This window comes from Hirundo rustica, chromosome 16 (assembly GCF_015227805.2).
Source record: "Hirundo rustica isolate bHirRus1 chromosome 16, bHirRus1.pri.v3, whole genome shotgun sequence".
Classification (NCBI taxonomy): domain Eukaryota; kingdom Metazoa; phylum Chordata; class Aves; order Passeriformes; family Hirundinidae; genus Hirundo; species Hirundo rustica.
The window spans coordinates 11314252-11338541 of record NC_053465.1 but is presented as its reverse complement, the minus strand read 5'-3'; the positions used below and the strand labels follow the sequence as shown (position 1 = coordinate 11338541).

The following is a 24290-nucleotide window of genomic DNA, read 5'->3' as shown; positions in this document are numbered from 1 at the left end:
AGGGAAATGTGGTAGCAATGGCTCTTTTTTTTCCCCAAAATTTCAGATGAAGAGGAAGCCCTAGTGAAGCATTCATGCCCAGGAAGAATCAGGATGTGCAGTTTACCCACTGCTTTTTCACATCACTACATAATTGTTTCAGAAGCTTCCCTCCTCACGGGCTCCACGCACAGCTCGGTGACCAAGTTATTTGCTGGGATTTAACACAGTGCTGTCTAAACAGAGTATCTGTGAACATAATCCTTAATGATGTGCTGGGGGCACACACTGCTCGTGGAAGTCTTGCCTGTGATTAATCAATTAATCATGAGATAAACCTAACAGAGTTTTGGTAGACGATTCAGAACCTGCTGAGGCTGACTGTTTTGTTTGCAGTTCCACATTGGTGTTTCAGTGTTGTCTGAAATTAGATAAGCACATCAATAACTCTCCAATTGTTGCTGTGCACAGTAGTGGGTCCTTGAGGAGTGATAGCATCTGCTTTTTGGAGAAAGCCAGCTTTTTGTACCAATAGTAGCATTGGTAGCAGTGGTTTGACACTCCTGCCAGTCTGTGTGCAGGTGGGTAAGAGATTGTGGTTTGAGTTTGCTGATCTCTGTATTCCTGTGCTGAACAGCCTGAGTCCTGGATGAGATTGGCAGCACTGCCATCTGGTCAGGAGATCTCAGAGTCCTCTGCAGTCTATTACAGGGCTTTTCTGAACTTACGAGCTGTGTCAGTGTAGATGAGAAAACTGACAGCAGCGCTTGGGGAGTGAAGTGTTCCTGCTGGATGCCACTGATCCCTTTAGGATCCCTGCTTGCCGTGTGTCTTCCCAGCAAAATGCAGCCATGCTGCCCCTGAGCACCCAGGTGCTGGCATCACGTGCAAGGCACGTCTCTTACCCTCTCCCCAAGTGAACAGAGGAAGAGCGAGTAACAGCAAAAGCAATGAACAGCTTTGAATTAGTTTTCATGCTCCGTAGCGACTGTTGGAAGAGGCGGCTTTTCAGAAGATAGAGGTGCATTTTATTTTTCATTTACTTGCCTTCAGATGATGTGGTGGCTCCTACTGATGATGTTTCTGAGAGTTCATACTGATAAAGGGTAATAATTTATGGGAGGACCACCTTCCTCTGCATCCTGTTCTCCCCTGAAGGGATGCAGGATTTGGGCAGAACACTGTGTGACGTGTCTTGTGCAGCTTTTACCAATATGACAGTCTCTAAATTTACTCTTTATAAATATTTCTGCATATAAATTAGTGATTATAAATTTGCCTGCAGCTGAAAACAATCTGGTACGACCCATTCAGCCTTGTCTGCCCCTGAGAGAGCCATTGTTTTGCTGAGGAAGGTAACAGATGAGGTGACAGAGCTCTTCTCTGAGGTGACACTTGTTTTTCCTACTTGCCATTGCAGGCAGACATGTCTCTGGATATAAATGTAGAGGAAGATATGTTCCCTTCTGTTCAGCAGCTTTTCCTTTTCATGCCCAAGTCCCTAGAGGGAAATATGTTTTAGTGGATTGGGACTCTTGTTAGGCATCAATGCAGTCTTGTAATACTAAATTAAAATTAATGTCACTGCCAAGAACCTACGGTGTTCAGGAGCCAATGTCACACGTTTGAGGCAGCACAAGAGATGACCACAGAAGAGATGATGGCTTCCTGCCTTCTTCTCAAAATCTGGAAGTTGAAGTGATGGTTAGATAAGTTTTGTAGCTCAAGAAGCCAAATCTCTTTGCAGATAACTATGTAAATCTGACTTGGGTTGGTCTTCTAGAGAGGTGTCTGGCATCATCCCTTTCATTCTGGACACACACACTGCAAGAACTGCCTGGGCTGTTGAATTTTTGGGTGTACTTACAGACAAGTTCTAAATATTACAATGGCAGACTCATCTAATAACAGCAGACTAGGAGCTGGATCATCAGTTTTACAGAATTACAGAATAATCTGAGTTGCAAGGGACCCACAGTGATCATCAAGTCCAACTCTTAAGTGAATGGCCCTGGTTTTAGCACCAGGCTCTGACCAGCTGAGCTAACCTCAGGGTCTCTTTACTAAAACTGGCTTTTCTTCCTTTTTCTTTTTCCCTGGTTTGTCCCTGGAAATGCTGCCATTTCCTTAGCCTCTTCTGGGTGTTGCAGACACTGCAAAGGGAGAGGCTGTGTGGGGGACCTTGAGTTATATCCAAGTGTCTCTAACAAGTGCTTCTAGCAGCTGTGTTCTCAGTTCATTGATTTTTGCCAATGTGACAGTAAAAACAAAAGTAACTGTATGAGGGAGTGCAAAAGGGTGAACAAAAAGCCCACAAACCTCCCTGTGTCTGAAAGTAAGCCAGTCCTCGCTGTGAGAGTGGGATGAGTCCTCTCTCTGCAGATGAGTTCTGTGAGCAGCAGGTCATGCAGACATCAGAGACTATGAAATAATGACTTTGTGTCAGAGCGTGGCTTGTGCTCTTGTATTTCCATTACTTCTCTTCCCACTCAGAGTACTCTTTGTACCACACTTCCAACATGACAAACATACCTGCAATGAAAACGCCTGGCTGTACCCTCGTAGAGGAGCTCCTAATTATAGGAGGGATCCTGAGGTTATGATGACAGTGCTGCATGAATGCAAAGTGCTGCTCTCCATAAGGGCTCCTAGAGAACCCTTAATTCCACCTCGTCTTGCGTCTGTTCACCTCCGCGTTTTGGGGTCAAGTTGTTCCCATGATGGGCATGTTTTCAGAGGGCATCTTGACTTCTACAGTGCTCTGGGTAGATCTGTCTCACCACTCTCACTCTAATAGCTGAATATTTGGAGCTGCAAAATGCAAGCTATTAGCAGCAGCTCCCCATGGATCTATTTGTGATCATATTGCATAGACCATACGTAACAGGTGGATGTTGTTGGGAAAGGAAGATGGAGTTGTGAGAAATATTGGAGTAAAGTAATACTTCTGGAGGGAGCTGGGCTGTCTTTGTCACGGACATTTCAGCTGCACGTTGTGAGGAGTGAAAAGCTCTCAGTGAAGGGTTGTTGTCAGCCCTGCACAGCAGCACCCTGGGCTTCCCTGGGACTTCATCACAGGCTGCTCACGTTGGGTTTGTATGGCTCAGTTTAGAGAAACAGGGTAAAAAAAAAATAGCGGCGCATGTTTGGCCAACTTTGGAGAGACAGGAGATGGGCTGGACCCAGCTCAGCACCTGGAGTAGGAGGTGGATTTGCAGGGCTGGAGCTGCAGAGGTCCAGTGCCCAGCGAGCACAGCTCACACAAACAGCACAGCGTCAGGAAGGTTTCCCCTCTGCATCAGCTGAGATGTTGGTTCAGTATTTTCTTTGCCAACTTCAATGCAGGTTATTGCTAAATTCAAGCCATTAAGAATGAAAGTCTGCAGTCCATGTGTAATTTTAAAAAATTGCTTAAAAATAAGATCGTAATTAGTTCAGCAGGAGGCAGTTTTTTTTAAAAAAATATTGCACTGTGAAAACTAATAGAACCTTGATGCAATGTTCAAAGTGCCTGGGCCTGTTTTTAGTTATGATGGTTTTCTCCAAAAATGGCCCATAAAAATTTATATTATTTTAGAGCTTTAATTAGCTAAGTATGTAAACTAAAATAAATAAGACTTTGGGAGACATTCAGAGGGGAAGAAAAGACAATATAAATGTTCATCCTAATTCTTATTTAGATGAAGAGTAATTATTTCCTTTGATGTTAAATCACCTTTTCTTTTTCTCACTCCATCCATGAATTTTCTCTCTGCTAACAGAACCTTGGGATTTTATTCCCAACACTTTGGCCCTGTCATTCTGCTTTATTAAACTGGCAGTTTGTTTGAACACTTCAGTTACTCATTAAATTTTACATTTTCTCTAGCTGTATTAATCACTGCTTTTTACGAACTGGGAATGTAAATGATCCCTTTGCCATCTACACCGTGGGATAATTTGCCTTTGTAAGCGGCTCCTCAGCATTGCATGCAGTTTTCCTAGTCTTGTAATAAGTGGGCTTTTCTCCCTTCACTGTAAGATTTACTTTGGATCCGGCTTTCTACTGTTGTTTTGCACAAAGCAATCCCCCCCAAAAGTCAGATTTTCATAAAACTAACAGTCCTGTTTACGTGCTGCTCTGGCATTAAACTGTGCGTATGCAAATGGCAAAATGCAAATGTGGGGATGTGTAAAAGGAGCCACTCTGTGGCTGGGGGAGAGAAATCGCTTCTCTCAAATCCCCAAGCGTTCCAAGCGTGCTCAACGCAGATGGAAACGGGCTTAAATCCCTTGGGAAAATTTAGCTCACAGAGATCAATAATGTGTGAACGTGGCACAAAGAGCCCGTTCAGAGATGAATTCCATCGCTGATAACCCGGCTGTGCCGGACACCTGGTGAAGGCAGGGAAATGTCTCTGTCTCTCTCTCGGCGTTTTACACTCGGCTCTTCCCATCACATTTCCGCATAAACATGGAAGTTTTGCAGTGAGGAGCTGCAGAAGGAGCGGCCTGGTTGTCTCAAGAGCTGGGGAGGGGAAACCAGTGCTCGGGGTGGGGTTGATGGGGAGCAGAGCCCCAGTCCTTGCCACAGCTCAGGAGGATGAGGAAACAATCAGAATGTCCTGAGCTGGGAGGGACCCCCAGGATCCCCCATTCCAGCCCGTGTCCCTGCACAGACACCCCAACAACCCCACCCTGGGCATCCCTGGCAGCGCTGTCCAAAGGCTCCTGGAGTTCTGGCAGCCTCGGGGCTGTGCCCATTCCCTGGTCCATGCCCATTCCCTGGTCCATGCCCATTCCCCAGGCCATGCCCGTTCCCTGGGACCGTGCCCGTTCCCCAGGCTGTGCCCATTCCCTGGGCTGTGCCCATTCCCTGGCCCGTGCCCATTCCCTGGTCCATGCCCATTCCCCAGGCCGTGCCCATTCCCCGAGCAGTGCTGATTCCCTGGTCCATGCCCATTCCCCAGGCCATGCCCATTCCCTGGGACCGTGCCCGTTCCCCAGGCTGTGCCCATTCCCTGGCCCGTGCCCATTCCCTGGCCCGTGCCCATTCCCTGGCCCGTGCCCATTTGGTCCCACCCACACTCCAGTTAAACTCCGAGATAAGCAGCTTGTCCCTGTAACTCTGGCTGTAGGGAATCTGGCAGTGAGAAGAAGATGAAGCATTTAGTTTAGGAAATGTTCACATGCGCACAGGTGCCCCAGAGTTGCTCCAAGGCTGCTGTAACTTCTCTAATTTCACAGTTTGTCCAGTTCTATCAGCGAAGATTCGGTTTACATTTTCAAACCTGGAAGAATTGATCAGCTTCCCCATGGAGCGGTAGGCTTCCCTTGGCAAGCAGTTGTGATGTAGAAAACACCAATGTTTTTAGGTCTGAGACCTGCACTCGGGCGTCCCCTGTGGTAACCTGATCTCCCTAAAATAGTTCAAGTTTGCTCTTCCCAGGAGCTGTGCAACTCCTCACACTTTAAGGACAAAATCCACCAACTGGGGGTTCTGGGACCTACTGAAGCCAGAGGACAATCAGATTTCATCACTTGGAAGGGTCAGAGAGGATAAGAATGAGCACACTGCTCATGATAGAGTAAAAGAGGGAAGAATCTTGAAGTGCCAAAAGGGTTGAGCTGTCTCAGAGCAAAGGCTCAGGACCAGTTGGTTTTCTCTTGCTGGGTGCTGAAGCAGTGAGTGCAGAGCTGCTGCTCTCTGCACCCACCAGGCTCTGTGTGTGTGAGTCAAATAGATCAAAACACACTTAGACTGCTGCATCTTTCAGCAACGTCTTTCATGCAAATTGTGGCTTTTTTTTCAATAAATTACCCTTAATTTGAATCAATAAAAAAATCTGCCTTTCCATTACTGCCTGATGACTCTCTCTGGCTCCCTGGTGAATTCACAAATCTGTTTCATGTTCAAGCCTCCAAATTATTTTGATGAGAAATAAGGCGAAGCAGTATAAACTAAGTTTTCTGCATGACTTTTCAGGACCAGGTGTCTGCACTCTAATTTGCCACATTTCGATGCCACCCTCCTTGTGTTGTAGACGTGGGAGCTGAAGCCGAGTCTCATTCAAATTTGTGTTCTTGTTATTGCTATTCAGAGCCTGAATACTTGTTGGTGAAAGGCTCTAATACTCCAGTAAGTCCAGGAGCAGCTGCTAAGTCTGTTTAAATTGTACTTTGTACCAAGCTCAAATTGACAATAAAGGACCTTTTTCCTTCTACAAAATGCCCTGATTTTTTTTTCAGGGTAAGTTTAGGCAGCAACCACCTGAAGGTATTTTACCTTTTAGGTATGGGTAAGCATAATATTTCTACACTTTTTATTTGAAGCCTATTGCTATCTTAACTGACTTACCAGATTTGGAAAACTCACTTCCAGGGTCTGTAAAACCCTGAAATCAGGCTAGAAGAACCTGGTGCAAAATGCTTTATTCACAGCTTTGTTATGTCCAAATAACAAACAATTATTTTTATGTTCTTTGAGGATGAACCACTATAAAGTTTTGAGGTTGAAATCATGAATCACTTGAGACAATCAGAAAATAAAGGCTTGCGCTGATCAAGGGCTTCTATTGCTGAAATTACAACTCAAGCTTGACCACAAATAGACATCCCTTTTCTAGTGGTAGCATTTAGATTCTTGAAGTCTGTATAGCGAGTCCTTCAGGAATTGGTATATCCTCTACCTATTTTGATTTGTGGAAACCCCTGGACTACTTTCCTTCCCCTGGAATATTTCTTATGAAGGTGCAGACCACTGTACAGCAGATTTAACTACCAGCTAGCTTGTTTTTCAGTCATCTTTAAAATAGTCTGCAGTGTGTCAGACATCCAGGGGGGAAAAAAAAAATAAAGAAACTATGCTGGGATTTGAAAAGTGTGATCTGGGTGGATGGAGGAGAATGTGGCATCAGAATGATTTGCTGCATGAATCACTGTGACTCAGTGTCCTTTACGCTCTTGCCTGGGGTTGTAAAAGTCTGGCGTCAGAGCCTGAGGGGGTCCCTGCCTTTTCCTCCCCTGGCCCTGCTGCAGTCATCCTGCAGAGTAGGAGGCACAGCCCAGGGTCACGGTGACTGGGTGTATGGGACAGTGTGCAAGAGAGTCCTGAAAGAAGTGCCTTAAAGAGGAAGAAATATCCACCCTTTCTTGTTGCTCCTCTAATTGTGCTTTCTAATTGAAATCTAATGAAGTACGCTTTGAGAAGTGCCTGAGCCATTCAGGCTGAGTTTTATTCAGCAGTTCCCAGCATGGGAAGCCCAAGTCTGCCTCTGCAGGAATTAACCTTGGTCACCTCCTCAAGGTGTTAAGGTTGTTAAGGACAGCTTAACAACCCAGGGCTTCCTCTGGTTGTCCACCGAGGCACCGCAGCCCTGCCCCAGCTCCATATCCAGACCCTGGCCCAGCAGAGGTGTTGGCACTGTGGCTCTCCTTGGCACAGGGTGACAGTGGCACCGAGGAGCCAAGCTGCTTTCTTCCCCTTCTGCCCTCTCCAAACACTTCTGGAGTTATGGGGAAAGCAGAGAATGCAGAGCACTGCACCAGCAGGACAGACCTGGAGCAGATTCCATGTGTGCTCCTGGGAACACCCTTGCCAAGGGGGAGGACCCCAAATGAGTCTCCTAGGAGTCAAGGTACATTTTTTGTGGAGGCTTTTCTGTACATTCCTTATGGAGGCTTTTCTCCTTTTTTGTAAAGCAGAGGTGGAGCTAGTCAGACTCATCTGATTTTACATCTCATTAGCAAAAGGGAAGAATCAGCAAAGCAAAATTTTCCTAAAAGGGGAGTTGGAAAAATAAATTGGATTGTTTTAAAGTTCATCCTTTGAGTCTCTGAGATGTGAAGACTTTTAATGCTCCCTAAAGCAATTCGAAGTATCTTTGGAGCATCACAGAGGTGGAGTGAAGAGTGCTCAGAATATTGCTGTTATTGTGGGGAACAAAAAAAGGAGGTTGAAGCAACTAATGGATTACCCAATAAACACAATTCGTGGTTGATGATATTCCTACAGATGAAGTAGTAGGAAAATCCAATAGGCTATTAAAGGGAACAGAAAAGTACCTTCTTTCACTCCTATTTAGAACTCAAGAGCAGGCAAGTGTAATGAAGTACAGCAAGTGCATTATGCCAAGAGTTTTGCAAAACATTTTTAAAGTGTGATTGAAATGTTTTTGTGTGGATTGGAAGTTGATTACAGCACCATAAAATCAGAATTGGAGTTGAGAGGTATCTAAAGATCTTAACAGTTCACTTTTCATTCACAAGGTCTCCACACTGTGTCTTCAGAAAACAAAATAACACAGCTGAAATAAACCTTACAATGTAAAATGGACCATAATGCACATAATACAGTTATTTTTGTGCTAGTCAGTGTTTGAGTGAATGCCCATGTTTTCTCAAATTGAGTAAAATACAAAAATCAATGTAGCATGGGGAGAAAGGTCTGGAGCTGGCTTTAGTTTGTCCTTGTGTGAACAAAATGAATCAGCCTCTGCTCTGAGTGCTGTGTGAGGCTTCGCTGATGTGGGTCCTGGGGCTGCCCATTTGGACACGTATCCCACCCTGTGGACCAGCAGTTTTATTTGAAGACAGCAGGATTTTAGGGAATGAAGAGATATTTATACAGAACAGCACACAAAGGGCTTGGTCATGGTCTATTTTTCCCCCTCCAGCCTCCTTTTTAGTGGGCATGATGTTTGTAGGCACTGGATTTTTTCAGTGTTATCATTTGAACAACCCAACTGTCTGGCCAGTCCTTTCCAGTGTCCTGTGCCCAGGTCAGATGCCCCCAGTGATCCTGGAGCTGTGTGATGAGCTGGGGAAGAACGTTGCCACAATTTCTGGCTTTGGAACACATTTTCTGCACTTGCCGTGGGTTTTCTTCCTCTACAAATAGTATTTAGTTGTTCAATGAGATGTAGCTCACTTGGAGCTAATGGATAGCTCAGAGACACCTTTGTGTGGGAAGGCACTTAAAAAAAATTGAAACATTTGTTTTGGTAGGAATTTTTTTTTAACTTGCTTTATAAACTGTGGATTTTACAGCCTCTTGCTTCTGGGAAAATACAGTTCAGGTAAATAAAGCAGAAGACTTGCTGCAGCAAACCTGATTGGAGACGACCTCTTCTACAATAGTAATGGGATTTTATTCACGTAGTACCTAAGGTGTCTGCAAAAGCTATAGCCCATGTATTTACTCCAAAGCAGTTCTGTCGTGAGGAACAAAGGACGTTGTTTTTCCAAGGTGATGGAGGATTTCCAGATGTCTTCTGACTCTGGATTATCCCCAGGACATTAGAAAATCAGGTCCAGGATTTATTCAAGAGGGAACCAGCAGCAGTGAGCTTATTTAGCAGAAGTTGCAAACAGTCAGTGCACAAATGAAAAGCCTCTGGATGTGAGCACTGGGAAGACTTTTAGAGGCTCTGTGATGTCGGGCACAGGATTTGTTCTTTCTGATGATGTACTTTTTTTAGAGGGATGTAGGAGAAGGGAGTACAGGTGACCTCACCCCTGATAAGTAGCAGCTGTGTCAATTACCCAATACAGCCTTGCCCCTGATGAGTCACAGCTGTGTCCAGTAAAGATAAGTGTGATAAAAGAGAGGGTGAGGTGGTGAGGGGAGGATCATTATGGAGGAGGAACTTTGAGGAGCATGAAGGAGAGACTCATGAAGCAGGATCCTGGGGAGAGAATCACTGGTGTGAGGTTAGTCTGGGGCTGCAGTTAGAGCCTTCAGCCACAGTCTAGCTGGGTAAAAGCCTGCAGTCAGAGTCTGCACACTAATCCCTGCAGTCAGAGTTTAGCAGGAAATCATCAGCACTCAGAGGGGGCAAGGGAAAGCTACAGCAGGAGCTTGCTGCAGCCAGGGTCAGTGAATAGCTGGAGTCAGGATGGCTGAGCTGCAAACAGGAATAAACCAGGACCCTTTTCATGCTATGATAAACAAGAAGTCTGTGTCCCAGCTTTTTTTTACCCTCTCCCAAGGGGACTGTTGCAACAGAGGGGAAAGCAAAATGTCAGCGTGCCCCTGAGAGAAGGAGGGAGCAAGGGTGGAAAGAAGGAGGGTTTAGGTGAGGAGTTCAGGGGAGTTAAATGGCTTTTTCAAATGAAAATGTAGAATGAATCTTTTAAGTTTTAGCTGATGCAGCATGTTGAGTTATAGAAGGAAAATGTTCAGGAGAAATTTTTGGGATTTGGGCAGTTGGTTGTTTACCCCTCAGGCTCAGCTTCTGTGCTGCTGTGAGATGGAGCTCTACTTCCCCAGATCCACCCCATGGCTGGATCCTTCCCCTTTTATCCCACTGTCACAGCAGGATGGGGCAAGCAGAGAACTCTGCAAAGCCTGGCTCCATCACGGGCTGGGCAATATTAATGAGAACCTCAACCCTGTCTACCTTTGGGGAGCTGCTCAGGAAAGCATGTTCCATCTTGCTGTAAATACTAATGCACAAGACAGCTTCCTAAGCACTAAATTCCAGGCAAATATTTTGCATATAAACATTTATTTTCTTTGCTGTTATCTAGCTCAAAACTGACCGTTTTTTCTGCTAGAATGTTGCAGAAGCAACTTGGTTGGGGGTTTTTTGTTTGTTTTTTGGGTTTTTTTTTTTGTGTTTGCTTTTTTTTTTTCATGCTGGCTGAAGCAGTTGAGATGGATTTATTTGCTATTACTTAGGGCATTAAAACAAGATTTTTACATTGGCTTCAGGAGGAATTTCTTGCCCTCTTGTTTATGGCAGGTGTGAATAATGGGGGAGCTGCTTTGGCTCCTATTCTGTTTTGTAGGGCTGATTTAGACTTGCAGCAGTTTTCAAAATCTTTGCAAGTGGCTAAATTATTTTTTGGCAATTATTCTAGACAGCAAGGGTGAAGGTATTAATTTAAAAAACTGGTAAATGGGTTGGGAAATTGCGCAGCCCATTTTCATCCCACACTTACTCTATACAGTTGTGTTGGGTTTTTTTGTTGTTGTTTCTGGTGGAAAAAAAATCCAAAGTTTGGAAAGCTTGATGGTGTAGCTTGAGAGGCAACTGTAAAAAGTCTAATCAGAGTCATTGTTGTAATACACAATGTCAAAAAAACAATTGTACGTGCTCTTGTGATACTTTGTATTTCTGGTATGGCAGATGCAGTGTGCAAAGAGCATGGTGAGGTACAGGCAAATTGTTTTGTGATTAGCAAAGTACGGCCACTCTTATTCATGGATATTTGGGGTTTGAGATGCTTTCAGTTCTGCTCTAAGTCTGAAAATTTTAAGATGGAGGCCAAAAAGAAAGGACAAAAAAAAATCAACATGGAAAAGTAAGTTTTGCTTTAAGAGGTGTCAGAACTGATTTACAAGTGAGTTCTCATCCTTAGTGCTCTGTGATACCTTCATGGAAGAAGAATTTTAAATTTTTTTTGTGCGAGTAGTCACAGGCTGATCTTGGGATAAGAACACAGCTCTGGGCTCGATTCACATATCCTCTGCTTTTGAGATGAGAATGTAGGGATGCACTTCAGATCCCTTTGGCAGGAAAAGAGGCTAAATGTGTGTTTGAGGGGTTTGCTGGGCTCACAATATTGGCTTAGTGCTTCCAGCTGCTGTTCCTGTACTGAGTGCTCCTCCTGCCCTTTGTCCCTTGCAGATGTACCCAGGTGTGCAGCCAGGCTTCTTATGGTTCTTGTGCCTCAAGAATATTTTTACTTTTGTAAGGCTTCCCACACGGTTTGGGGTTAAAGCTGTGACTTGACCACTCTGTGCTGCTTTGACTTCTGTGTTAGTCACCTTCAGTCTGTGACAGGGGCAGTAATGTTCATAGAATGGGTTGGAAAGGATCCTAAAGCCCTGTCTGGGTGTCATCCTGGAGAAGAGGCTCTGGGGAGACTTTGGAGTACTTCCCGTTACCTAAAGGGCTATAAGAGTTAGAGGCTTTGTGAAGGCACAGAGTGATAGGACAAGAGAAAATGGCTTTAAACTGAAAGAGGGCAGATATTTAGATTAGATATTAGGAGGAAATTCTTTACTAAGAGGGTGATGCAGCACTAGAGTTCTTCAATGAGAGAAGATGTGGCTGCCCCTGGATCCCTGGAAGTGTCCAAGGCCAGGTTGGACAGGGCTTGGAGCAACCTGGGACAGTGGAAGGTGTCCCTGCCATAGCAGGGGGCGGCACTGGATTAACTTCAAGGTCCCTTCCAACCAAAACCGTTTTGTGATTCTTTGAATTGAGTCCCTACTATTACATTCCTTACATTTAACAGCTCGTGGGGTGTTGTAGGGGGAATCATGCTTCTCTCCTGCTCCCTTCAAGAAAACAAGCAGCTCTGATGATGTATGTGGAAAAGAAGGGATTCCTTATGTTCTTCATGCCTTATCTTTCACACCCAAGGGAGACTTGTGCTGGAATGTGAAGATGGAGGTGAGCTAGATAAAATATTAACATGCGTTGATGCAAAAGACAGATTTGAATCCTCCACCTCTGACACTTGCAGCTTTGAACTTGAAATCAAATGTAGAGCCCACATTCTGGGCCCTGGTTGTTTATGATTTACACCCTGCTTGACACCAGCCTCGGAACTGGAAGTGGCAAATGCTGCCAGCCATGCTGTAAACAGGGATGGGGACTGTGCCAGTCCCCGTGTGGCTGGGAACCTGGAGTGGAATCTCTGTTGCAGGAGGAGAATCTCTGTAGCTACTTAAAATGATACAGAGCCACAATTGTATCTCACCTTCGGGAAGCAAATGGTCTTTAACTGCCTGGTGAAACTGCGGTTTGCCAAGATTAAATGTAGGATTAATGCCTGGAAGTAGAGACTTCTTCGGAAAAAGCCGTGTAACCAAAGTCTGGGCCTTGTCCCACAGACCTGTACCTGCTGTTTGCTCTTGTGTTCAGCAGGCAGTGGCTCTGTAATTCACTCCTGTGTGGCATCAGGTGTCCATGCAGTGGTTGGTGTTCTGCTGTGGAAGTGTGGTTCTGAGAGTGCCCCCGAGCAGGGGGCTGTGGGGGAGGAAAGAGCTGATTTTCATTCTCCAATGGGGTTCAGGCTGGGGAAAGTGTTGGCTTGCCATGTTTGAATTCAGAAGTGCTAGTTATCATTATCCAGCTGGAGCCCTGGTGCTCAGCGCTGTCACTGCAGGGGAGGGGGCAATTAAACCCTCATGGCTCAGCCTGGTGAGCAGTGGCTGGGGAGGAGCCACTGGTGATGCTGGGATCCTCTGTGTAAGAAATAGATAATTTTGAAAGCATCTGATGGCTCTTGTTGTCGAGTCTCAAGCAAGCAGGAAGGGAAGGCCGTGGTTGGGAATGGCTGTTTCTTGCTGCTCTTTCCACTGAAATCTGAATCTGCTTTTGATGTTGGGTATCTTATGAATGATACAAACTCAGGTTCAGAAAGATGTGTTTTGGAAACTCAGTGCTGACTATGTGAGAATAAATCCATAAGAACTATGGAGAAACCCTATGAGATTTCTGGAAGGTCCGTGGTGCTCAAAATGATGGTGAGTGAGATGTTCAGTAGAATGTCTTCACTTTGTACACCCTCTGCACACGCTGAATTCAAAATAAAACATTTCCAGCAGACACCCTGAGCTACAGCTGGTTTTCTTCCATCATAAAAACCTGGTCTAGAGGAAGGTGTCCCTGCCCATGGCAGTGGATTTGGAACAAGATGATGTTGAAGGTCCCTTCCAAGCCAAGCCATTCTGTGATAAAAGTCCTTTTCATGGTTAACTCACATTGCACATGGCATCTCAACACCTGGCTAGAGGAACACTGCTTCCCCCAGGCAGCAGCTAGGGAAATGAATGGTTATGTTTGTATAACTTTGAGTTCAAGGATATTTCTGTCAGACTTGAATGCATCGGTTGATTTGTGTTTATTTTTGGGATACGGGAGAAAATGAAGTTTTCCTGTAGGCTTTATTAGAGCATGGAGTGGAATATGTAAGGCAAGATTTAAAACTAAATAGCCTATTGTTTCCTGAGGTGTTTTCAATCATGAAGTCTTGCAGTTGGTTTTCCCTCCCCTCCATCTGCGGTGCTGAGCCCTGTGAAACACATCCAGCTCTCTGCTGATACCTGACTCCCTTATCTCTGCACTCTTATGAATTGCAGAATGTTTTCCAGCCCTGGAAAATCACACTTGGCCTGTGACGAAATTCTTCCTCATCTCTTTGTGAAGTCTCGTGCCAGCCCTGTTACGAATTTGAAGCAAGTGGTGTGGCAAAGCACAGGGGAAAGTTCCTGGTGGCTGCAGGTGCTGGGCAGGAGCAGAGCCTGGCACTCACAGGGCTGCTCCACTCCGTGGTGGGTGTGAGTGCACTGGAGCTGGGCTCCTGGCAGCTGAACACTGAGCATTTCTAAAGCTGCTCTAAGGAGGATTTAAGCACCACTAAGTCAGGCTTGTTCACAGCTGAGTCTGCCTGGGTGTCACCTGGGTGAATAGAAGTGACTCTGGCTCCAGGGAGGATTGTGCAATTTGGACCAAAATGGTTTTCAACTTGAGAATTACAGAACCCCAGAATGGTTTGGGTTGGAAGGAATCTTAAAGCTCATCTTGTTCTACCCCCTGCCATGTGCAGGGACACCTTCCACTGTCCCAGGCTGCTCCAAGCCCCTTCCATCTTTGACTTATACACATCCAGGGATGGTGTGCCCAAAAACTCTCTGGGCACCCTGTGCCAGGGTCTCTCCACAAGGATTTCTTCACAATATCAAATCTAAATCATTCCCCCTTGTCCTATCACTATGTACCCTTATGAAAAGTCCCTCTCCAGGAGGTTCCACTTTAAGAAACAGGCAGGAATTAAAGCTGGGACTGGTCTACAGCTTTAGCTTTCTGGGATGCCAGCAGCTTTGTTGTTTCGGTGGGTTTGGTCCCAGGCTTTTCCATCAGCTGAGCAGGGCAGTCAGCAATGGGACGAGTGGGACCTGGCGGCAAGACACAGTGCCCCGGGGCAGGGGTGGGAGGGGACTCCAGACAATGGGATTTTCTGGTCGGGTGGACAGGCTGCCTCCTCCTGTCCTGCTTGCTGAGCAGTGCTGGAGGAGCTGACATCTGTGACAGTCGCTGGGATCCTTATTCCCAGTGCAGTCCACCTCCCCGTGCCCTGTGTGCAGCATGCTATGAGAAGAACCAAGGCATAAAAAAGGTCTTGATGCCAGGTCTCGTTTCACAAGGCAGGAGTGAGTTCAAAAAACAGCAAGAAGTCAGGAAAAGCTGCTTTTTCTTCCTGCTCAGTAAAGGGACAGACACCAGTGAGGGTGTCCCTGCAGACCTGCTCTGGACCTTGGCACACTCATGCATGGAGTGGCTCTGTCATCTTCCTTGTCCTGCCTCCTCTCTTGTCTGTAGGAAGAGATTTAGTCTTGGGGCATTGCTGAGTGAAAAAGGGGAGAAAAACCCTGTTTTATGTATAGAGAGAGCTACTGCAGCTACCTGTCAGCTCCCAATCGTCCCCAGATGGGAGAGGTTGCAGGAGGGGCGTGGAGAGGCAGAACAGGCTGTTTTATAAAGACAGGCACATAAAACATCGGTGGGAATGTAGGGGAATAATGTAATGGATTTATGGGCTTCAAATGCCTTCCCTAAGCTGCTAGGCAGGCTGTCACTAAAATGGAAAATAGATATAAGGTTGTATAATGTACCCACAAAGTAGTGTGTGATTTAACAGCAGTACTTACCATTTGCATTGAAACAGGCTGCAATTGCTAAAATCAGAGGGGAAGCTTAAAGTCCTAATGTTTGATGGTGGATATGACTGTAGAGAGCAGAATTCTGCTCACTGGGGTTGATTAATTCTACATGGCAAAAGATACAAGATAAAGTGGTCTGCATACCGGGATCAATTGCTGTGGGAAGAAACATATGAACATATATATTTTTTTTTTTTTCCCTTGACTGGCAAGCTCTCAATCCTGAGACATTGGAGTGTTCCGCCTTCAGTTTTAAGGTTATGAACACACAAAATCCTGACAACTCTGTTATTCATCAGGGTGAAATCTTACTCGTATGTACCAAGTGTATGGGCAGGCTAAATGGATCTATCAGCGTGATTTGAGCAGAATATTCTGCCTTGTTAATTTATTTAAGAGGATTAAAGAGTCTGAACAGCCATCCTGGGTTCCCTGAGGATTTTAGTAGTGGGGGACAGGAAGGGCCATTACAGTGGAGTGATGAGATCTTTATCACAATGTGTTCTTGTATCAAGCTTAGGGCCTCATAATAGGTTCTTCTAAAGGAACTTCTTAACCCAAAGTTAATTCATCACATCTCTTGATGGTCTATTTCCCTGTTTAATTACCACACATTTAACAATAGGTACCCTTTTTTTTTCCTATAGGGATTCTTTTAACCTCTAATTTTCAACTCTTGCTGGCATTTCTATTTCAGAAAGCACAGGACAAAGCACTTTTCTTCCTCCACCATGCAAAGAAGGGGTAAAATTCACCAGACTTGTGCACTTGCTTGTTCACCACAGAAGCTTTGAAAAATCCAATTGGGTTATTTTTTTGTTGTTTTTAAAATTACGTGTTCTCTTGCAGTGGGAAATAAACTGATGCTTCCTAGTTTAGTTAACACTTCTGCTATCGTCTCTCCCTTCCCCATGAAAGTTTTATGTCCTTGTAAGAGAAGTTCTGCAGTCACAGACAATGACAGTTGGCAAAGTGTTCACATCTCCCCAGAAAATTGTGTTAAATTGGGCTCTGTGAGGGAGAGAAGAGCTGCTCTTAGGCTCTCAATATTACATCTGCATCTCTGGGGTTGTTACCGTAGCTCAGTGATTTCCAGGCGTTAATATTCTGAGCTTTAAAGTGGATAAAAAATGGAGGGAAAGATGAAATAAGAGGGGGTGGCCCGGGTTAATGGGGACCAGAGTGCACTGGAATTGTTGTTTAAATAACAACCAGGAGAGAATTTGCTCACCAGCCTACTCCTTCATGCTGATGTTTTATTTTATTCTCCAGTCTCTCACAGCAATTATACATCACTGAACACCTGGACATGAAACCTAGAAAGCCTTTTTTGATAGTTTCCAGTAGACTCGAACTTGTACTGTTGGCCTGGTTTATGTTTTGCAAAGGATTTGGACTCATGTAGCCAAATTTTGCGCAGCTGATTGGGGATTTCAGCATCTGAGCATCTCCTGAGTGCATCCCTCCTGCCCAGCTGGGATAACCTCAGGCTCAGTGTTCTGCCCTCTTGAGCTGCTGGGGAAATTGCTGTTCTTTGTGCTTCTGAGTTCCTTCACCATTTGGATTTTGGATTTTTTTTTTTTTTTTTCAAATTTACTGCTTTTATTGCTCCTGTATGAGAAGTATTTAATTAGCTCAGTGCAGGAGGTTCCAAGGAGATTTAGGATTTATTAATGTCTAGTTCTTTGCCTGATTTTGCTGTGTTTAGATCTATTGCAGTGCTGGCCACTAAAATTTTCCTTGGGACCATCAAGTTCCCCTGGAGCTGATGTGTAAACTCTTCATTCCTTATGGAAACCCTGGACAGACATTCAAGCTTGCAGAGCAAAGACAACTTTCCACTTAGGACAGTGCCTGGCCTGCAGGGAGATCAGGAGGATGGTTAAAAACCATAGAGTTTCAGTCTTGTGAGAAATTTTCTCATCCTTGTATTTGCATTTCTTCTGCATCAGAATGCAAATAAATGTTTTCAATATTTTCAATCATAATTAAATTTTAAAATACATTTTTTGAAATCTTTCTGTTTGTTTTGTCTATGCTTTTAAAACCTTTAAATTAATAATGTTATTTTTTTGTTTTTTTGAGAATACAGAAATATTAGATGGCTCGGCTTGTCTTTAAAATAGATTATTTAAAAATAATTTAGAACAGCTGCTTTTGAGCAATTGAGTCATCTCATTTTTTTAGATTAGAGTCTCTTGTTTGTTCTGTAATGAAATTCTTTGACACTTGGAACAAGAAATTAAGATAAATATTCAGCATACAAACCACAAGGCAGGTGTTTTTTCCAGCATCCTTCTTGTTCCAGAGAAGTGCCATATTTCTTCTCCAGACATGTTTTTTGTGCTCTTATAAATTACTCCAGAGTCAGAAATTTCCACGCCTTCCTGAAAACTTTTCACTCACTGGTTCCCTACAATTTCTCTTGCTTCAGAAAACTGAGTTCAAATCAGTTGAGAAGACTGGAAACTTCGTGGTGCCTTCCTTTTACCTGGCGCTATATATATTAAATTTGGTGGAGGACACATGAAAACAGACATATAAGCGATATATTGATTTCTGCAGGAGGAATCCCCTGACCCAGGGCCATGGATGCGCACAAACCCGGGGCTGTGGCACCCCTGAGTTATTCCAGCAGGGAAATCCCACTGCCCTGAGCCCCTGGAGCTGCTGCTGGCTGTGAGGAGGGTGCCAGGGCAGGGGTGTGTGCCAGGCCAGCAGGGGCAGCTGCGGCTGCAGCTGGAGTGGCAGCTGCTGTCGCTGTGCCTGCGGGTCCAGACAGGAGTAAGGCTGAGACAGAGCTCTCAGGTGTTGAGCCACACTCAGGGCAGCACTTGCAGCTAAGAAACAGCAGGTAGCTCACTTGGAAGAGAAAAGTGATTGGTTGTTTGCTTGTTGTTTGGGTTTTTTTTTGTTTTTGTTTGTTTTTTTTTTTTTTTTAGATGAGCTGGAGGAGTTTTCCTCCTTTTCCAAGCAGACAGCTCTGTTTCCAGGGCTGCTTCCTGTGCTTCACCCGGGGGTTTGGCTGCGTAACCAGCAGCACTCAGTGATTCCAGAAATCCACAAACTTCTCAGGCAGACAAATGTTAGTGGAGTGTGGATGCTCTAAAGGAGGGTAGGAAGGTTTTATAAATGGCAGTGTGGAGACCTGGAGAAGATCAGCTCCCTGTGGTAGTGAGAAGAGTCCTCCCAGGTGGGCACACAGCCCGGGGGCTCTCCTGGCAGTGTCTGTGTGCCCCTTTAATTGGGGGCTCTCCTGGCAGTGTCTGTGTGCCCCTTTAATTGAGGGGCTCTCCTGGCAGTGTCTGTGTGCCCCTTTAATTGGGGGCTCTCCTGGCAGTGTCTGTGTGCCCCTTTCCAGCTCAGGGGCTCTCCTGGCAGTGTCTGTGTGCCCCTTTAATTGAGGGGCTCTCCTGGCAGTGTCTGTGTGCCCCTTTAATTGGGGGCTCTCCTGGCAGTGTCTGTGTGCCCCTTTCCAGCTCAGGGGCTCTCCTGGCAGTGTCTGTGTGCCCCTTTCCAGCCCAGGGGCTCTCCTGGCAGTGTCTGTGTGCCCCTTTAATTGAGAGGCTCTCCTGGCAGTGTCTGTGTGCCCCTCTCCAGCCCAGGGGCTCTCCTGGCAGTGTCTGTGTGCCCCTCTCCAGCCCAGGGGCTCTCCTGGCAGTGTCTGTGTGCCCCTCTCCAGCCCAGGGGCTCTCCTGGCAGTGTCTGTGTGCCCCTTTCCTGCCCAGGGGCTCTCCTGGCAGTGTCTGTGTGCCCCTCTCCAGCCCAGGGGCTCTCCTGGCAGTGTCTGTGTGCCCCTTTCCTGCCCAGGGGCTCTCCTGGCAGTGTCTGTGTGCCCCTTTCCAGCCCAGGGGCTCTCCTGGCAGTGTCTGTGTGCCCCTTTCCTGCCCAGGGGCTCTCCTGGCGGTGTCTGTGTGCCCCTTTCCTGCCCAGGGGCTCTCCTGGCAGTGTCTGTGTGCCCCTTTCCTGCCCAGGGGCTCTCCTGGCAGTGTCTGTGTGCCCCTTTCCAGCCCAGGGGCTCTCCTGGCAGTGTCTGTGTGCCCCTTTCCAGCCCAGGGGCTCTCCTGGCAGTGTCTGTGTGCCCTTTTCCAGCCCAGGAGCTCTCCTGGCAGTGTCTGTGTGCCCCTCTCCAGCCCAGGGGCTCTCCTGGCAGTGTCTGTGTGCCCCTTTCCTGCCCAGGGGCTCTCCTGGCAGTGTCTGTGTGCCCCTTTCCAGCCCAGGGGCTCTCCTGGCAGTGTCTGTGTGCCCCTTTCCAGCCCAGGGGCTCTCCTGGCAGTGTCTGTGTGCCCTTTTCCAGCCCAGGAGCTCTCCTGGCAGTGTCTGTGTGCCCCTCTCCAGCCCAGGGGCTCTCCTGGCAGTGTCTGTGTGCCCTTTTCCAGCCCAGGGGCTCTCCTGGCAGTGTCTGTGTGCCCCTTTCCAGCCCAGGGGCTCTCCTGGCGGTGTCTGTGTGCCCCTTTCCTGCCCAGGGGCTCTCCTGGCGGTGTCTGTGTGCCCCTTTCCAGCCCAGGGGCTCTCCTGGCAGTGTCTGTGTGCCCCTTTCCTGCCCAGGGGCTCTCCTGACAGTGTCTGTGTGCCCCTTTCCTGCCCACTCCAGTCACTCAGAACCCCCCTGGAGGGAAGCAGAGAAGAGGTTGACCCTGGTGAGAGCAAGAATTGGTTGCTGTACCTGCACCCTTGGCACTTTGCAGCCTGTAAACGTTTCTGCTGCTGGCCTGGGTGACGCTGGACACATGCACAGCTTTGCACTGTTGTGTTTCTATTCTCTGTGCTGCATCCAGGTACTGTTAATGAGTTAAAATCAAATGTTGTCTTGGGGACAGGGTGGCTTCCTCTGAATGCTCTCCCACCACCTGGTTTAGCAGGGTCTGTATCTACTGGGAAGAGACTCCACTGCAGAAAAAGTAAACTCACATTTGGCTGTGCCACAAATCTCTCTGCTGGAGTTTATACATCCTGAAAAGAGTCTTGGGAAATCCTGAGGTCTGATTTCAGTGAGCAGTTGCTCTGAAAGTTGACCCACACTACAATATCAAATGGGGGCATTCTCTCAAGTGCTGTTTCCTCCTTCCCTGCTTCTTGTGAGTTGGCCCAGGTTGTTTTAAGGTCCCTTGTACTTATTCTCTGCTACAGTCATCAGAAAAATAAAGACCGGGTTAGTTTGTGTGGGGGGTTTTTTGTTGTTGTTGTTTTGTTTTTTTTAATCAGTGAGTTGCTTTTTTTTCTTTAGTCTTTTTTCCTTCTTGAAAGCTTTTCTAGCTCTTTTTGCCTTAAGGGAATAAGTTTTTTTAATAAGGAAAATAACTGTTTCTCTAACGATTTTAGAACTGCTGAAGGTAGCTGAATACATTTATTTATATGGATGGAGATCAAGGACAAATGCATCTTGCACTTGTATTTATAACCTTCAGTATAATGTGCTTGTAAATAAATACCACTGATTTTGCACAGGCCACTGCCTGACCTGGGCACCCTGTGAATGTGCTGTTCAGTGCCCCAGCTGTAGGAAGTTCCCTTTCTTTTTCCCCAATTCCTATTTTGTTGATTCCCCTTTGTAGTTTTATAGAATTTCCATTTCTCTAGCTCTTGATGTGCCGACAGAGCATACAAGATTGCATTGGGTCATTCCTACGTGACATTAAATTAAATGTATTTTTCTCTCTGGATTTTAGCTATGGCATGGACAGGGTCGTGTCTCTTGATTTAAGTATTTGTTTCTCAATTTAATTCCAATGGTCTTCTTACAAATTCCCTTGCCTTGAAGTGCCTTGATGCAATTAGAACTCAAAATACTGTCCCATGCCATGCTGGTTCATGGCTCCCTGAGGGAAAAGCAGTAGGTGTGGAGATTTTCCTCCTGCTTTTAATTTTTTGTTTGTTTTAAGAACCATTATGCTCTCTCTTTCTCAGGTGTCTGGCATGTAATAAAAATTTAAACCCAGGTTGTAATTCCCAGAAAAAAATGAGCTGGTTTTCAGTGAAATCACCTGCAAGCTGTCTAATTAGAATTCCTTTTAGAGTTCTGCTTCTGTACTTTCTTGTTGCTGGAGTAATTCATGCCCCTTCTCTGTTACACTGCCTTATCTTGGATGTCAGCTCTGTCTAAATTGTTCTTCTCTGTCCAAATAACAGCATTCACATGCTATCACCCTTCTCTGGTGTCAGTAACATCAGTCTTGGTCTCTTATTTATCCTGTTATTATTAAAGCTTCCCTTTTTAAACACTGGGTATTCATTTTTGCTCAAAATGCAATGTTTTCCTCCCGCCATAAAGCAAGCGACTTAAAGATTTTCAAAGGCTCTTTCAGAAAGGCTGGGAATTAGATTCTTGTGGAGACCTTAATAAAAAAAGACCTCATGTATTAACACACACTGATTTATTCATAGTGTTTCATTACAAAGAAGTGAGGATCCCATAATAGCAAAAAAGGTTAGGAGAGCAGCAGAGCACGGTACATTATATTGACAGCTGTGTTGAAACTGAGCTGCCTTGGGATTGAATTTGGAACTCAGGCAAGGAATTGGCTGGTAAATAAGTCATGAGTTCCCCTCGGAGTGTCTGTGTATCAGGAGGGTTGCCGTGGGTGAGCATGCTGAGCTCAGGCAGGGCTCAACGTGTGCTGGCACCAGCTCCAGGTCAGTCAGGACATCTCCAGGTCTGGAACCCTCCTGGCTTAAACCAGGTGTAAACCAGACCTGCACCACGTGTGGATCTGCGCTCTGAGGCTCAGAATGAGGGGAGGGGAAGGACAGCAGAAGCTGCTTTCCACCCAGAGAAGGGCTTTTGGTCTAAAGACAGCATGATTTTCATTTCATTTAAACGTATTGTTTCATTTCAGCGTATCCTCTGTAGCACAGGAAAAGACTTCCAAAGCTTTTGTTGTCAGAGAAAGGCTACCATTGTTTTCAGCTGCCTTCTGAGGAGATGATTTGCCAAAAGGAAATGTATCCATGTTTGCACTGAGGGTTTTCATAAGCTGGGGGGCTTGCATGGGCGGTTCTCATGAAAATCCTGCCGGTCGTGCTGTGTGCTCTGGTTTGACTACAGAAGTTCTGAGCTCGGGAACAAGAAGCAATTCTTTGCATCTTTTGTTGTAAGTCAGCACATGCTGAGGCTTTAGCAGAGAGAGGAAATTAGTTTTTCTCTAAGTAAAACCTTGGAAAAATTGTCATGTTTGTTTGACAGCGCCCAATTACAAAATTGCTAATGGGAGATACGGAAATAATCCTGAAATAATACCTGTCCTTGTGTTTGCAGCTCAGTCTGGAGAGGTGACAGAGCAGGGGAGCAGAGGGAGGCCAGGTGCAGAAGGGCCCTCACCACTTTCCTGTCCTGTTCTTCGTTTGCAGATCACCTACAAGGCCGTCGGGTCCCTGGATCCCAGTGCTGACCTGTCCAGCCAAAGAGGGAAAGTCTTCAAGCTGCGGAACGAAACCCATCACCTCTTTGTGGGGCTGTACCCAGGCACCACCTATTCCTTCACCATCAAAGCCAGCACGGTCAAGGGCTTCGGGCCACCCATCACCACCCGGATTGCAACCAAGATTTCAGGTACTGCTTTGGAGAGGAAGAGAAGAATAATTTCTAAGGCTTTGTGCTTTAGACACAAAGCTGATGCATAAAATGATAAAAAATACCCAGCTTAATGTCTCTCCAAGTTTCGTAGGACAGAGTTTTGAAACAGCCACAGACCTTTGTTTATTTGGGTTACAAACACAGGGGTTAATTTGTGGGTGCCCTAAATATCCCTGGATATCTCTGGAGCATTTTAAATGAGAACCATCATTAGTTCCACAAATGAGCTACCCTTATAGTAATTATTGCTAGCATTATCTGCCTGGCTGGGGAAGCTTCTTCCATAATGTGGTTTTTATTTTCAGGCTGTACCAAAATGGATGTAATGAAGTAATGGAATTAATAGTCCAAAGAGACTAAAAATAAGGAAGGATTCTTGGGTTTTTTTGAATAAGACCAGAAGGAGGGCTTGAGGCAGATAAGAATATGAAAAGCACTAAAATAAAGAGGCAATGGAAAAGAGAAGATGTGAAAAAAAATAAAGGGGAAATAGGCCAGTTATCAAAAAAACAAGTAGTGGTGATATTGGGCAGATATATGTGGATTTTAACATTTAGTTGATAGACTTTAAAAATAGGTTCTCTAACAGAGAAAAGCTGTCATTTTTTGGACTACTTGAACTGTTTTTTCCAGTGAAGTCAAAATACACATCTGGTACATTCAGGACGCTGGTAATGCTTGAAATTATGGTTGGTTATTGTAGAAAAGATTGCACTACAGTATAGAATTTTCCACTGCCCCACTTCAAAATCAGTTAATAATTGCAAGTTGTGAGCAGTAAGTGACAGGATAAGTTTTAAGGAAGCAAAGCACATCCCCTCCCTGCGCTCAGGGTTTGAACCCTTCACATTGAGCACTAGAAACACTTGATGTAAAAGCCATTAAGTGTCCAAACAGCTCCATGGGCTGTTGGGGGTTCTGCAGCCCTGCTGTGAAGGGACAGCACAGCATGCACTCCATTCCCTTGTGACCAGAGAAATTAAAAACCACAGCAATGGTGTGGAGGCCTTTCTCCCTCTGATTCAGTTTCTTTGCATTTTATCATCCCATGAGTGCTCAAATTGTGTTAGCAGCCTGCAT

The 24290-nt window shown here is 45.6% G+C and overlaps 1 protein-coding gene across 7 annotated transcripts in view; it reads left to right on the top strand.

The window, feature by feature from the left end:
• The window catches only part of PTPRT (protein tyrosine phosphatase receptor type T), a 451419-nt gene that overhangs the window by 307310 nt on the left and 119819 nt on the right, over nt 1-24290 (top strand). For all 7 annotated transcript variants that reach the window (XM_058422730.1, XM_040080154.2, XM_040080156.2 and 4 more), the window contains exon 10: nt 22985-23186. In XM_058422730.1, coding sequence (XP_058278713.1) covers nt 22985-23186 — 202 coding nt within the window. The remainder of the gene's footprint in view (nt 1-22984; nt 23187-24290) is intronic.